This window comes from Galeopterus variegatus, unplaced genomic scaffold (assembly GCF_000696425.1).
Source record: "Galeopterus variegatus unplaced genomic scaffold, G_variegatus-3.0.2 Scaffold778, whole genome shotgun sequence".
Taxonomy (NCBI): Eukaryota; Metazoa; Chordata; class Mammalia; order Dermoptera; family Cynocephalidae; genus Galeopterus; species Galeopterus variegatus.
The window spans coordinates 113,871-130,683 of record NW_007726889.1 but is presented as its reverse complement, the minus strand read 5'-3'; the positions used below and the strand labels follow the sequence as shown (position 1 = coordinate 130,683).

The window sequence follows — 16,813 nt, the reverse complement described above, 5'->3', positions numbered from 1 at the left end:
TTTTTTTTTTTTTTTTTTTTTTTTTTTTTTTTAAATTTTTATTTTGTCAATATACACTGTAAGCATTTGACTCTTTATTTAATAAAGGGAGATGATATAAGAGAAAGGAAAAGTCTACAAAAAAGCAGCAGCTACAAAGGAATGACATCTTTTCCTCTACCATCATCTATTGTACATGGCAGGAAAGTATCAAAAGCACACTTTTAAATGATTTGATGGGAAATTTCATGAAGCGTTCTTTTAAAAATACAAGTACATTCAGTAAAGTCAGAAACAGAAGGGTAAGAATCATAGCATACCGCTGGTGCCTTGTCAGTCATCAGTTCATGCCATCTTTTGTAGGGTGGTAAATCAAGATTTATGGTGTACCAGGGAACTGCACCCCTATAGCTGTAATGAGAGGTGCATCATCTTAAAATGTTGAAAGCAGTTTTTTTGAGGGGGGTAGATGGTTATATCTATAAGGATAGGTTAGAGACATATTCTTAATAACAGCGTAGAAATTGGTTACCCAAACCAAAATTTGCAAAGTTCATTTTCCACAAAGTGCTTCTGGTCTATGTTGCACACGCAATCATAAGTAGTTTCAGAAATCCTGGAGTAGGATTATACTCTGCAAGGTTAATGTGAATTGGTTATAAGTAAAAGAATCCACTGGGGCTCAAGAGCTATAATCTGAATGTCACTAATGGAAAATACCTGCCTTTTAATTTTATTTTTTCTAAATTTAGTCTAGGCTCTGGACACTTCTCCTACTGGATTCTCAGTCTCAGAATTCTCTCTCAGACAGTCTAACACTATTGCCAAATCATTGTCTCTAGTGCTGGCTTCAGTAAGGCCATCTTTTAAGCCCCAGAGTGGCGACATGTATGAGCTTCCCATGACTGGCTTTGAGAACCTTCACAATTCTCTCAGCCCTACTGTATTCTTTTTTTTTTGTTACCGGTAAGGGGATTGTAACCCTTGGCTTGGTGTCACCCACACCACGCTCAGCCAGTGAGCTCACCGGCCATCCCTATATAGGATCCGAACCCGCAGCCTCGGTGCTCCCAGCACTGCACTCTCCCAGCACCGCACTCTCCCGAGTGAGCCACGGGTTCGGCCCCAGCCCTACTGTATTCTGTCTTCACTACTATGTACTTCCTCCAAGGCCAAGCACTATTCTATCACATCCATTCTCCAACTTCCTCCTCTTTAGTCTACATACAGCAACCTACTTTGAGGATACAGCCATGTCCACTGCTTTCTCAAGGCAGCTGGGCCGCATTTCTGGTGGATGAACTCTACAACTAACTATGTCGTTATAGAAACATTTTCTAGCACTTGTTACTAAACTGAACTAGCTTTTAAGGTGTGCCATTCAGTGACGTATCAGCTTAAAACTGTGTCTAAAAATAGCCATCATTCAATTCACGATTGCTTTGCTCCAGAAAAGCTTATGGTGTACTCTGGTGTGTGCTACAGTGTTACCAACCTCTTATATTAAAATGTTATCTAGACTTACGTCTATAGCAGGGGATGGGTTACTTTCTTAAAGTCATGAACTACGTGGTTCTATTAATACTTCTACTGCTGTAATTATTTTGTTCTCTAAATAATGTTGCTGAGCTTGGCACCTGGTATATGTATGAGGTTTTATGAAACTTAACCAGCAGCTACTATGTTGTGATTTAGATAGAAAAACACACTCAATTTTGGAAACATTCATTTAAACCAAATCACAATGATATAAGTTTTGTTCTTCTCAAAGCACTTTCAAGTTCCCCATTTCCTTAAAAGCTGATATCTACATGAAATACTGTAATACTTAAATCTTAGAAAAAAAACTTTACATCACAACAAATTGATTCCACTTCTGACTGGCCATAATTTCACCTGCAAAATTCTGTCCCACAATTCAATAAATAATTATTGTTTTCCCTATTATGAGCAGGTGATACTACCCCCTGCCGCTGCCCAGGTGAGCATGTCTAGTAGCAATGATAAATCAGTGGCCTTCTGGGTCCACACATGTTGGTAGCACTGTCATAAGATATGAAGGTACTTCAAAAAGTTCATGGGAAAATAGAATTCAAAGATAATACAAATTTTTCCATTAACTTTTTTTTTTTTTTTAAAGATGACTGGTAAGGGGATCTTAATCCTTGACTTGGTGTTGTCAGCACCATGCTCACCCAGTGAGCTAACCGGCCATCCCTATATAGGATCCAAACCCGTGGCCTTGGTGTTATCAGCACCACACTCTCCCGAGTGAGCCACGGGCCAGCCCCTTCCATTAACATTTTGAAGACCCCCTCATACATGTCCTACCTATGATCTCCAATCAGCTGCTTCTCCCCTAACATCCAATGAAATCCAAATCATGCCCCTATATCTGCCATAAATTCCTGATACTTTTCAGTCCAGAGTCTTGGATAGGCTCAAGGATTTCAGAAAGGAAATTAGCTTAGTACAGTAGGGGATTGCAATGAAGTGGAGATGGGGAGACTCCAGAAACTTCTCTAGAGTAAAAAATCCACTGATCAGAGTTATGAAGAGAACTGGTTAATCTGATTGACAAAATTAATAACTAAAGTTTAGCCATAATCCCATGTTTCACCTTTTACTAAACAATTTTCTAAAATATCTCAGTATTTAACATTAGCACCTCAATTTTCTGTAGAAATAAAACAGTACGTACCTTATGAGAGCAGTGAACAGTATGTGAAATATGCCAAAAATACTTATAGCATTGGTAGTCGGTCAATATTAATTACCACCGTAGCTACAAACAATAAATACACTTTAATCATTTTTGGGACATAGCACCTGCTATGTCCAGGTCATCATAATCAATATCAATCATATTGCCTGAACCCATGTGGCTCCCAGGTGGCTTGGAAACTAGTCCAAGTGACACAACATACACATACACAAATAAGAGAGCAGATGCTAAGCTCCCAGTGAGCAGCAACAAAGAAATGCTAAATGGGATTCAGGAGGATCCAGGGGCGATCTTTGATCTCCAGCATTGATTTGACTGGTCAGGCTGGATAAACACGTGTCTCTTTCTTCCCTCCCAGTTGCCTGTGCAAAATTTATGCAATTGCTTGAAAAGGATAACCTCACAGGTACAGGAAGACTGCTTGTCATTCAAAGGTATGTGAATATCACACTTCTCTCTCAGATCTCAACATCCATCTATAGTTCAGAGAAGAGAAGGATCAGAGCAGAGCTGAGGATTTTTGTGTAGGAAACCAGGCTAGTGAGGTAGGATGAAATTCAGCAGAAATACCAAGGCAAGGAAAGAAACATACCCACACATTATGTATATGTATAAATGTACATGTGTTTAGGTATATATGTGTGTATGTATATATGCGTGTACACACATATGTGTACACATACACACACATACACACTCAGCAACGTGAAACCAGTTAAATGCCCAATCAGGGAAGTTTTACAGTTTTCAGTGCAATCGATTCACAGACATATGTAAAGTGCACGTAAAAGGGAGTAGAAAAAAGCGCTTAAACGTGGAAGGTGCTCATTAAATGTTCAGTGAATTGGGGCAGGGTTTAACATCTTCATCCCAAATTCCTGTAGGAAATTGAGACTAGCCAAGAGACACAATTAATAAGGCACTGAAGGCCAGTATGATATAATTTGGAATGTTACAAAAACTGAAAATGTCATCTTGATGATGTGGATTAAAGTTGTACTCTGCCTTCCCCGACCCCCAACAGGCTACTTTCAGCACGAGGGAAGAGCAGGAGAAAAACATCACCATTCCCTCCACCTGTTCCTTCTTCTCCACGTTCTGTACCCTCTGGGCCTGTAAGCAAATATTATATCTTTCTCAAAGGCCCATTTAACCACTACGGATTTAGAAAGACCAAAACATAGGCTAAAAATATTAATGTTAAACACACTAAAACATAATCTTGGCTCTTCTCTTATGTTTTCCAATCTCGTTGTGTCCACAGTAGCTTTATAGGTCAAGGCTTATTCCTTGAATGTTTCACATATGAAGTCCTATGCTTTCATGTTATTTGGTGGTTTATATCCAGGCACCAGAGAGAATCACAGGTCAGCTCGAATACAGGCCCGGCATTTGTCAAAGATGAGAAAATTGCTTACCAGTAGATAGAATAGTTTAGTAGAGAATGGAAATCCTTTTCTGTGATTTTGGCAGGCTAGAAATGAACATTTTAATTGTGGGGTATTTTCATATTTGTCCAAGATCTTAGCCAAATGCATACTATGCAAACCTGAGAAAAAAATTGTCTCAGGATAGAAGACATGACTTAAGTTTTCATTCACTATCTTTATTTTTATGACATCATTACACAAGGAAAAATCTCCATAAAGATCAGAGTGTGTTTTGATCATCTGATGTCTACTTACGTTGGTCCAGAAGGAGGATAGGTTGATTTTCTGCAGTCTTCTGTCCACTAAGAAACAGAAAATTAGAAGTTTCAGAAAATAACAAATGCTTGCTAACTGAATAGGCAACCTGCAAAAGTAGTTACAGTTTGTGAAGAGAAAATCAAGTGTGATTTTGCCCTTTTAGACAATTTCAATATCTCTTCAAATAAAAGTCTTTTCCTCCCAAAAAAACTTCTACAATCCCAAACCATGAAGTACATTTTCAGTCTCAATTCAATTTGCACAAGCTCCAGGTGTTGTAATGTGGCTCTTACATTGCAAGTGTATTGAGTAAAGAGTAAATTTAAGGAAGTGGATGGAAAATGTCTATGTTAGATAGGTTGACTTTTCACTAAAAGTAAACGACTCGATAGGATGCCATATTATCTGCATTTATGGGCCAACTCTATCGCAGCCTGTCCTGAGATTTGCATCCCAAGCCAGATATTCAGAGCACACTACACACGGCACAGTTATGCCAATCTGGCCATAACTTACCATCCCAGCCTCATCTCCTGACACTCCCTCTGATACTTATAGCCACACGCAAGCACTTCCTCTCATTGCTCTCCCTTGCATGCCCAAGCCTGCGGTGCCCTTCCCCGACCTGGTGAACCTTTGGTTCTAATTTCTAAGATCCAGTTCCAATTCTTCCTTTTTTGTGAAGTCTTCATCTACCTCCTAAATGAAATAGTCATTCCCTCCTCTATATACCCATAGCATTTGTACACATCTCCATTACCATATTTATGATACTGCATTATAATGATTTGTTTGTGTCTCTCTTCAACACCAGACTCTGTGCTCCCTGCAACACTGAGGCCACTGCCTGAGACAATGAATGAATGACACTGTCTTAGGGAGAGTTGCTCAGGCTCAGCAGCAAACTAGAATTTTCTCCTAACATAAAATTATCAAAAAAGTCCACACAAATTTATGATTATTTTACTAGTTCAAGGTGGCAAGTATATTTATCTCCTTTCCTCTGAAGACCCAATACTATAAAAGCAAAATAATAGTTTTTAAAAAGTTTAAATTCATAAGAAGAAGAGGTAGATTAGGGGAGGAAACTACTAGAAGTGTAAATTCAGCTCAGTAAATACGTCAGCTGCAAATTTGTGTAGAAATGGAGATAGCACATCTTGTTTTAACTTTTTTATAGCATGGGAAGAATATAAAGTAGCTTGACATTAATTGTTGTCATTCAAACATTAATTGTTGTCAAAATGACCATACCACAGTATAACTTTCTCATGTAAGTGCAGTTTTGCCTGGCAATTTTGGGTTGAATTCATTAAGAAACAATATCAAGTCTACAGTAAAAACTAATTTGCAAAGCTGTTCATGTTCAATAATAGTAGTTGAGGGCAGTTCTTTTTGTTCAGAAAAAAAAATAGTTTCAGCTCTGAGCTTAAAAATTGCGCAAAACATTACTGGTATAAAGCTAACTATCATATGGGAAGTCAGGATGTTCAGCTTCTATTTCTAACATAAAGTCACAGAAATTATGACGGTTATATTCACAAGAGTCAATGAAGTTCATGGCTTACACTGCTGTTCAATACCACATGTCAAATTCAAACACTTTCCACAAAGTATCTAACAATAATGTAATTAATAACCATGAGCTTTGAATGCCTTGCATGTTCAAAAGTCATGCAGATTTGCTCGACTCAGCCTTTTTCTGCTCACATTTATTTTTGCCACTGTTGATTGTTATACATCTTAGCAGATTCCACTTCGGGGTATACTGAGTTACTATTATCTCAACTTCTTTGAAAATATCCTTGCCTGTACTTGTTTCACAAAAGACTATTGAGGCTAATTCTTCAGTCACTTCAAACTCTAATCTGAATAGATCCTCTATGAATATCAACAACTGATCCATATCGGTAACTTCAAGAGCCAAGGAAAATGACTCAAAATCATTTGCTTTGTTTTTTAATTGATACTGCTGTTGCTCGCAAAGTCCTGGACAATTGTTCTCACTTAAAGGCATGTGGAACAGTTTCATTTTCTCTGGACACATTTATTCCACTGCTAGAATCAAATACAATGTAGTTAACTAACTCTCCTTTGGTAAAGGGCTTGCCTTGCTTTGCCAACAAATGAGCTACTTGCAGACTTATTTTGGTAGCAGCTCATTTTACTTTTTGAAAGTTGTAAATAAATTCTGCTATGATAAGATATGGAGCTTTAAGTTTTCTTGTTTTTCTGACAATGACTTTCCTAAAAGTTGGGAATACTGTGATGAGTGCTTAATGTGGTAATGCTGACATGTATTTATTCTTTTAGCACAACATTAGTGTCAATGCTCTGGCACCTAATTCAATTACAAAAGAATCCACAATCCACTTTGCCCCAAAAGCACAACATTTGAAGTTCATTTTGCTCCTCTTTTCTTGTTCTGACATGATGTAGTGGTAATTTTTTTTTTTTTAAAAAAGGTAAAATATCATGGTACTTAAAATGTAACTGAGAAGAGTATGGTGCAGATAAGAAAAAAGTGGTGCCACTACAATAGGAATTTAGTACGTTTCAAGAGGAAGAGAAAGAATAAATATTGAGAGAGGGTAAGTCAGAAGCTGGAAGGATACAAGTGATGACGGCATAGGTTTGGTTTCTTCTTCTTCTTTTTTTTTTTTTTAAAGATGACTGGTAAGGGGATCTTAACCCTCGACTTAGTGTTGTCAGCACCACGCTCAGCCAGTGAGCGAACCGACCATCCCTATATGGGATCCGAACCCGGGGCCTTGGTGTTATCAGCACCGCACTCTCCCGAGTGAGCCACGGGCCAGCCCTGGTTTCTTCTTCTAATAGGAAAAAGAAAATAAAGAAAGCAATGGAAACCTGGGGGAAAGTCTGTATAAATAAGAAATGATGTAAATACAAAGAAAATGAAATGCTGCATGATTTTGAGTAATTGGTAGAGGACATATTTGAGTAGTCTTTAAGAGTGATAGGAGTTCGGGCTTTGGAATTATAGAAAAATAAATGTAATCATAGCACATTGAACAATGACCAATATTTATAAATCATACTTCCTTAAATATTGTTCACTATTTTCATTTTTTAAAAGGAGATATAAAGACAAAGCATGGAAAACTCAATTACGATTACGTTATCAACATTGACTAACCAAGAGTAAGAGAGTATAGAACTGAAGAAGGAAAGTGAGGAAAAAGGTAGAAGGGACAATGATGTCCACTTGCCACACTCCAACTTTCTCCTGGAGAGTCTAGCCAGGGCAGTTAGGCAAGAGAATGAAATAAAACGCATCCAAATTGGAAAAGAAGTAAAACTATTTACATACGAAAAGTTGTATAGAGAAAATCCTAAGGAATCCACTAAAACATTCATTAGAACTAATAAATACATTCAGCAAGGCTGCGGGGTATAAGATCAATGCACAGAAATCAATTATATTTCTATACGAGTACAGAAGCAATGAGCAAACTAAACATGAAATTAAGAAAATAAGTCCATATATAATAGTATCACTAAGAGTAAAATACATAGGCATAAGTTTAACCAAGGATGTACAAGACTTGTACATTTAAAACCACAAAACCGTACAAAGAAATTAGAGAAGACAAATAAATGGAAAGCCATACATGTTTATGGACTGGAAGACAATATTGTTAAAATGGAAATCCCCAAATTTATCTACAGCTTCAATGCATTATCCATCAAAATCCCAGCTGGCTTCTTTGCAGGAATAGACAAGCTGATCCTAAAATTTATATGGAAATTTAAGGGACCCAGTATATCTAAAACAATCTCGAGAAGGAAGAACAAAGTTAGAGGACTCATACCTCACAATTTAAAAACTGACTACATTAGTAAGTACAGTAAGTCTATTACAGTAAGGATTTAGTAATTGCCTAGGGCTGTAAGAAGATAATTTTTACTTAATAAATAAGCAAAATAAGTGCAGTAGAACTTACTCTAATCACAGTAACGGTAAGTCTTGACTACAGTAGTCAAGGACAGTGTGGCAATGGCATGAGGACAGATACATAGAACAATGAAATAGAATTGAGAGTCTAAAGAGAAACCCTCACATTTGTGGCCAATTGCGTATCTGATAAGACACTTATATCTTGAATATATAATCTCACAACTCAATAATAAAAAGACAAATAACCCAATTAAAAAATGGGCAAAGGATCTGAATAGACATTTCTCCAAAGAAGATATACAAATGGCTAATAAGCAAATGAAAGCTCAACATCATTAGCTGGCCATCAAGGAAATGCAAATCAAAACCATAATAAGATGCTACTTCACACGCACTCAGGATGGCTATAATAAAAGAGACATAATAACATAAATGTTGGTGAAGATGTGAAGAAATCGGATCATTCATACACTACTGGTGGGATGTAAAATAGTGCAGCTGTATTAGAAAACAGTCTAGCAGTTGCTCAGACAGTTAAACATAGAATTACCAATATGACCCAATAATTCCATTCCTAGATATATACCCAAAAGGTATGAAAACATATCTACACAAAAATTTGTATGCAATGTTTATAGCAGCATTATTCATAATAGCTAAAAGTGGAAGCAACACAAGTGTCCATTAACTCATGAATGGATAAACAAAGTGTGGTGTATTCATATAATGGAATATCATCTGGCAATAAGAAGAAATGAAGTAGTGATACATGCCACAAGAAGGAAGACTCCGAAAACATTATGCTAAGTGAAAGACACCGGTCACAGAAGACTACATATTATATGGTCCTCTTTATGTGAAATGTGCAGAACAGGCAAATTTATAGAGACAGGAAATAGATTAGTAGTTGCCTAGGGCTGGGGGTGGGGTGGGGTATTGTGGGGGTGAGGACTAAGTGAGAGGGATTTCTTTCTGGGGAGATGAAAACGTTCTGAAATTGATTGTGGTGATGGTCGCACAACTCTGTTACTATACTAAAGCCAAGGGCCTGGCCCTGGCTCACTTGGGAGAGTGTGGTACTGATAACAACAAGGCCATGGGTTTGGATCTCCTTTCAGGTTATCTTTAAAAAAATAAAATAAAAAAATACTAAAGCCATTGATTTGTACATTTTTAATGGGTGAATTGTATGATATGTGAATTATCTCTCAATAAAGCTATTTTTTTTTTTAAAAAAAGAAAGGTAGAGGGAAGGATGTTGACAGTAAGCTAAATGTTTATCCACCTTTGCAGTATGAGAGTAGATAATGCCTAAAGCTAATTTACTCAGACAAATATAGTACAAATATATTATCAACTTCAATAGTCACAAAGAAAACCAGGGGTGAAATTGTTAGCACACAATATGGTAGGGTACCAATCAATCAAAAGAGACTGGGCTGCAAACAACTAGCATGGCAGTAGGCGCGGGTGTTGGCTGAACATTGCCCTTGAGTAGAGAACTACCTGGTCAACTCAGAGCAGAAAGAGTTCAAAATGGTTGCTTCTAGGAAAGGGGGCTGGGGTAGAAGGAATGGAGGGGACTGTTGCTTTTCATATGCCTGTTTATATTATTTGACTTATATTAACCATGTATATTTTGATACAAATTTTTAAATATTAAATTTAAAAAACTGCATGATTTGATTTACATTATTTATAGATATAAATAATTACTTCCAGAGAATTATTCTCTGACATTATTTTTAAATGTTTTAAACTGTACCTATCTAAAATTATTTTAAAGTAATAGCTACTGCAATGGAGGACATGGTACTTACTCTAAATTCACTAGTTCTTGTTTAGTAAATTTGGAAATAGATACCAAAAAGTAACACTCTACTTAAGAAAGTCCTAATTTATGGGCCGGCCCGGTGGCGCACTGCTACAGTGCGCTGCTTGGGAGCGCAGTGGCGCTCCCGCCGAGGGTTCGGATCCCACATACAGACCGGTTCCCGCTCACTGGCTGAGCGAGGTGTGGGAGCAACACCGAGGGTTGCGATCCCGTTGCCAGTCCCGGTCCGGTACGGGGGCAACACTGAGGGTTGCGATCCGTTGCCGGACACGAAAAAGGACAAAAAGGAAAAAAAAAAAAGAAAGTCCTAATTTACAAATATGAGTTTTCCAAGCACATCATTTAATAAGAAAGGCAATTATTAACTTTAGAAATGCAATGCTTACTTTTTATCTACCTTATTCAATATAAAATGCTTCTAAATATCAGACTTTTTTGTTAGTTAAAATGTGATTTGCTTCATAAAAATCCAATTTACTCCCTTTTGCTGAGTTGCACGCTACCAGGAATTTTATGGTTAGTTACATTCTGGATGCATAACCCAGCTCCATTAGTGATTTGTAGATGATTACACAGCTGGTGAAAGGATCAGAGTCCAAGGCTTCCCTGCTGTATCCCACACTTCCCACAGCATTAATAACAACATCAATGCCTCAATTTAATTCTAAATAGAGAATAACCTGCACTTAGTTCAGGGCTCCTGATGATCACTAGAATCAACTCGCAAATAATGAGATGCATGACTCCTATCCCTCCCCAATAATTATATTTGCATGCCCCGGGTACCAAGGCCAATATAAAAATCAAATTACAGGTACATTTCTTACTGGATAACTGTGAGAGATGTTGAAAACGCTCTTTCAAGTGTTAGATGAGAATTCGACCTGCCCCAGAGGTAAGAGCTAAAGAGCAAGCTAGCAGCAACACAGGAGGCAGTCTGAGGGTAATAACAGGAAATCTGCATAGGGTCTGGTTGCAAGAAAAAAAGGGCAAATGTGAGAGAAAAGAAAAAAGACAGCAGCTATGAGACAACGGTATTTCAGGTGCTCACAAGGCATTAACACCTGTCATTTAAACAAAATGGTTAGTTTTGTGGATAGGGTGGAAAGAGAGCTACATCCTCACTATCAAGGGAGAATCCTATAAGGGAAGAAGCATGATTTCAAATCTAGGTAGAAGGGCCGGCCCGTGGCTCACTCGGGAGAGTGCGGTGCTGATAACACCAAGGCCATGGGTTCGGATCCTATATAGGGATGGCCGGTTCGCTCACCGGCTGAGCATGGTGCTGACAACACCAAGCCAAGGGTTAAGATCCCCTTACTGGTCATCTTAAAAAAAAAACAAAAACCAAAAAACAAATCTAGGTACAGCCCTGAAATAGAATTGCAATGAACTCATTCATTATTTGAAATTTCTTACTATCCGCAAACTTAACTGTACACGGTTTCATAACAGACAACCTCATCAAGGTGGGTGAAAATTTAAATAGATGGTAAGTGAAGATTATCAACAGGTGATAGGGAGAGATATTATGCAGTCTGCCTGGTATACTGTGTTACTCTATCACAGGGAAAAAATCAAACAGAATCAACTTTCTCTCTCTCGCTTACTAAGTGTGGAAGGAAGTGCTGAATATCTGATGTTTCAATGCATTTACATTTGAAACTCTCTGGAAAATGTTTTTAAAAGACTTTCTGGGTTAGCAAATTCTCTAATTATTCTAATTATCAGTCATGTCCTCTCCACTCATTAAGAAAAACTAATTACAGAGCTGCTGAATATAACATACTTAGGAAAATAATATATACAGTGAGAATTATTTCATTAAGGACCCTATGAATGTTCCACACCTAAAAGGAATGATATAACTCATCTAGATTCTTAAAATATTTGAGTCTTGCAGAATTAGCGACAAACTTGATGAATGTATGCTTCTAATAATGTACAAAAAAATTCTGGAAGGCTTTGTGTGCTTGTTTTATTCATATACTCAGAAAAAGACAATTAAAAATAATTTTTAAAAAGTTTGTAGTTCACACCAGTTTTCATATACACCGGAAAGAAGTTGAACAACTCTAGCAAGAAAAGTTTTAATTAAATTCTATAATTCATCAACAACGATTTTCCGAATAAGATTTGTTTCCTAAAATGTTCTCTATCAACAGCTTGGAAGACACACACTGAATAAGAAAAGGCGTGTTTCTTGTGTACATGACAATTAGGATAAGTCTGTAAATGTTTTTTCACTTGTTTTCTGAGCTTTGATGGGATGGCACCCTATTAAACTACTGAAATTTAAGTAAAAGGAATGTGAAAAGACCCTCCATGAGGGCAGAGACCTTGTCTGTCTTATTGACTGACCTGTTCCTAGCATTTGGGACAGAGTCTGGCACATAACAGGCGTGCAATATTTGTCGAATAAGTGATTATACCTGTGTGTTCCCTCCTTTGGCCTACCGGGGAAAAGCGGATGCAGTACAATAAAATTAAGTAGGCCGGACAGGGTTTATGAGACTTTTGGAAACTGTGAGAATCATTGCTAAAACTGATTCAATGCTAATGTCAACTATGTTATTACTCCTATGAGAAGCTGATGCATAAAAAGAAGTTCGCTTCAGCAATTAGTTATTGAGCCATTATGTTCACTTTCATGCCTCTTGTGAATCTGCTCAGATTTATTACTGAAAACAGTCATCTCTCCTGCTCTAGTTCCTCTGCTTCTCATCGCTCCTCAGCCTACTGCAGTCTATTCCCTGCCCCCAACAATGCTCTGGCCCAGATGACCAATGACCTCCAGTTGCCAAACATCAATGGGTACCAGACACCTCAGTAGTGTTCAATGAGGGTAACCCTGCGCACTCTCCTCCCTGAGCTTCCTGTTCCAGACTTTCCCATTTTGGCTTCTGCTTTAACTTTGCCAATTTCTTTTCTACCTGACACATATGTACGCAACTTACTTAGCTTCTGCCTAGTTGTCTTTTTCCCCTCCTCTTTGGATAGCCTCTTTCTAGATGGCTTCAAATAATATCATTATGCCCATGACTCCCAACACCTCTGTTCTGAGCTCCAGTCTCGATGGCCTGCTAGATATGTCTTTGCCAACTGAAATTCAACATAACCCAAATGGAAATGATCCTCAATCTTTAGCCCCCAGGCTTTTCCCTCCCCATGGTCCCTGACTGTGATGCTGAGTCAGGGACCATGGGGAGGTCCCTGAGCACCTCAGAAATATGTGGGTCACGTGACACCTCATGCCCGCACTCTCATCCAGTCCTTCCTTCTGCTCACTCTGCCCCTGATTTTCTCTAGAACCATCTGCTTCTCTCCCTTGCCACTGGTGCCACCCTCCTTTAATGAACCTCCAGACTAGGCTCCTCATCTCCACCCTTGCCCCGCTCCACTCCAAACGGATCTTTCTAAAGTGAAAATTTTACCTTGTCTAAAACCATCCAATGGCGTCACATTGCTTTTAGGATAAATTCCAAAGTCATTAACAGAGTCTACAGAACCCTGAATGATGTCATCAGTCTTCCTTTCCCATTGCCAACATCTCTTAATAGATTCAATAATGAAGAATAATTCAGGAGGACCTTAAAATATGCATATTGTGAAAAGCTTCAAAAATAAACAAAAAAGCCCCTATAAATATTCTACATCAAATGACTTTTATTTGTAATTTAAAGCAAGTCCTCCTTAATCATATTTATCAAAAATAGCTTTGAAATATCTTTCTTTTTAACCACGAGACTATGAACAGTTTATCATGTAATGATTCTAACTGAAAAACTGATTATTCTTATCAGAGAATGAAGTCATTAGACTTCTGTGAGGTTCCAAAGGTCCTTTCAGCCAGTGAGTCCCAGTATTTTCCAGACTAGTAGAAAAATTAACAGGGCCCCTGCACAAGAAGGTCCAAATTTTTGTTTTAATATCTGCCAAGTGGAGATGTTAAAACAAAACAAAGACAAATCGTAACATCTACCTCGGCCATTATTTTATTTTAAAAAAGAGCATTTAAACAACAATAAAAATTAGAAATCCATAAATCAAAATAAAGACTAACATCCTAAATTAATAATTTTAGTTTTATGCCCTTATTTTTCTCATTTCCTTGAAGACTTGTGAAAACAGCCTCCCAAACTGACACCAGTGGCTACACTAGATTTTGACAACCACTATCTAGGTAAGAACTACATTAAATTTCATTGAAACGTTGTTGATTCTGCTTGTTCTGAATTTAGCTTTTAAAATACTTTTGCTTGAAAAAATAAGATACTGACAAGGAAGGAAAAGCAGGCCCCAACATTTGAAACTGCTCTGAGGTTCACAGCTAGACCTCAATATTATTACAAGCTGGTCTGTCAGTCACAGCCAGGTTATTTTTGTTCTCTCGGACAGAAACGATCTCACAGAACAACCTTGTAATAATCTCTCAGAATAACAGAGGTTACCCTGAGGCAAGATAAAATGAGACAAGGCAAGACCACTTCATGATTTTGTCTAAGCACAGACAGAAACAAAGGCACTGTGCACCCAGGTTCCTATTCATCTGATTTGTTGGCAAAGAAAAGTGCAGTCTTATTGCTTTTAAATAAATGAATTATGAAAGAGCTCCAGACAGGGCGCCAAGAGGCTTGCGGTTGGCATGCTACTGTAAACAGTAACAGTAAGGTAACCTCTTGCTAGAGATTGTCTCACACTAGGCCTATTTCCTCTTCTGTAAAATGAGTCACGCTGGTCCCTTATTGTCTCTTGCAAGTTTGAAGTCTGTGGCCTGTGACTTGTTTGCAGGAAAGAGCCACGGGACAGGCGTTCCCATGACTCGGGAGTGAAGGCCACAGCGGTCACGCTGGAGCCTGCCCTGGGCTGCTCCCACCGCCCAGGCTCGGGACGACTTGGCCTTTCCCTGCAGCGACAGGGCACGACCCTGTGCTGGAACTTCTCCTTCAGGAGAAAGCACCTGGTCTTCAGGTAGAGAAAGCCAAAGTCATCAAGCAGTCTGTCGCTTGATGAATAATGCACACAGGTCGACCGAAACATTTTAACAGTTCGGGATGCGAGAGCCTGGAACTGGTTATTCAAGTACAATCGCTCAAATTTGAGCATGTGTGGATCACACCCAGCCATTCTGTAGAGATTAGGATTTCCCGAAAAGGTGTTCTAGTTCCACCTAGTACGGACTCAGCCGGGGATGGGCTTCACCAGCCTGCTTTGCACTAACACCCCTGCGCCCCAAACCACAGAACCCGTAAAGATGCGGCCCCGACCAGGTGTTCTCACGCCACGCCCTCCCCGCCACACCTGCGCCTGCGCCCCCACCTGCGCCTGAGCCCCCATCTACGCCTTCACCTGCGCACCCACCTGCACCTGCGTCCCCATCTACGCCCCCACCTGCGCCTGCGCCCCCACCTACATCTGCGCCCCATCTGCGCCTGCGCCTCCACCTGCCCCTGCACCTGCTCCCCTGCCTGAGCCTGCACCTGCGTCCCCACCTGAGCCTGCAACTGCGCCCCCATCTGCGCCTGCGCACCCCTCTGGGCTCTTCGGCTCGAGCTCACCTACCGGTGGCGCGTTCTGCGCCACTGCGCAAGTGACAGCCGCGGCCAGGAGGACGAAGGTGAGGCAACTTCGGCCCAGCATCTTTCCAGCCGCCAACGCCGCTCCAAGGGACGAACCTGGGCCCGGAGCAGGCCGCGCCCCTCCGGCTCGTGACCTGCGACCCGGGACTGCACCACGCGAGGCGGGGGTAGGAGGCCGCAGAGGCGACGGGCAGGACGGAGGGGACCGGCCGCTCGGTGGCGTGGAGAGGACGGCAGGGAGAGGCGGCCTTCCGGGCTGCAGGAGGGACGCGCAGAATGAGAGTCAGCGCCCGCGCTGGGACGTGGTGGCGCTCGCTCCCCTAAACGCAGCGCTACCTCCGACCGCGACCCGTCTTTGCCCCGGGAAGAAAGTTGGCCCGAGCGGAGCCAGGTTATTCCTCCTGACCGTGGGGTCACAGACCAGGCGCAGTTGTCAGGGGCTGGGGAGGAGGACACCATCTAACCCATTCGGATACTCCAGACTGTCAATCACCCCCTTGGGCTTTCACGGCAGAGCTGACAAGTCACACAGTTTAGGCTTCAGTCACTTGGCCTTAGACACCGGTGGAACGACCAGGTGGAATCAGCGAACCTTCTTTCAGGGATGCATTCAGCCATTCAGCCCTTGTGTGCTTTCACCTGACCTTAGGTTGGGGGAGCTGAGCTAAACCCGGGAGGAGGGTGGATGCTCGGTGTCTGTATAGCCTGCTCGGGAAAAGCCAGTAGACTGACACAAGTACTTGCTTGGCTTTTCAGGTGCCACCCGAGACGTGAGCGCCTTGGTGCGGTGAGTTACTTAAAAGGACAGCAGGAAATCCTGGCCTCTGGGTTGCACTTTCTGGTTGAGCCTCTGAGATCCCAAACAGCATTTTAAAAAAATGATTCAGTAAAACATAGAACACTGTCACTAAAATCTTCATGTATTTCTTCTTTCTTTTGCATGGGTTTGTGTGAGAAATTGCAGTTTTACCCATTTGTACGACTTCCTTAGAAAATTCAGACATTCTTTTTGTTGGACTTTGGAAAATGAGAAATTGATGGTATTCCCCCCCCCCCCCCCCCTTGTGGAGGGGGGGGGGGGGGGGGGGG

General features: G+C 40.3%; 1 protein-coding gene and 1 long non-coding RNA gene across 3 annotated transcripts in view; one reads left to right on the top strand and one right to left on the bottom strand.

The window, feature by feature from the left end:
• Positions 1 to 16,813, bottom strand: part of ASAH1 (N-acylsphingosine amidohydrolase (acid ceramidase) 1) — a 55,313-nt gene that overhangs the window by 12,334 nt on the left and 26,166 nt on the right. Inside the window, exons 1-3 of one of the 2 annotated variants that reach the window (XM_008572378.1) lie at positions 15,708 to 15,961; positions 4,390 to 4,436; positions 300 to 390 (exon numbers count right to left, since the gene is read on the bottom strand). In XM_008572378.1, coding sequence (XP_008570600.1) covers positions 300 to 390; positions 4,390 to 4,436; positions 15,708 to 15,785 — 216 coding nt within the window. In that variant the 5' untranslated portion in view covers positions 15,786 to 15,961. Of the gene's footprint in view, positions 1 to 299; positions 391 to 4,389; positions 4,437 to 15,707; positions 15,962 to 16,813 lie in introns of those variants that run through there. The other variant, XM_008572379.1, reaches the window with a different exon arrangement.
• On the top strand, positions 16,048 to 16,631 carry LOC103590192. The gene is made up of 2 exons (XR_550449.1): positions 16,048 to 16,115; positions 16,481 to 16,631. It is a non-coding gene; the product is annotated as an uncharacterized LOC103590192 (long non-coding RNA).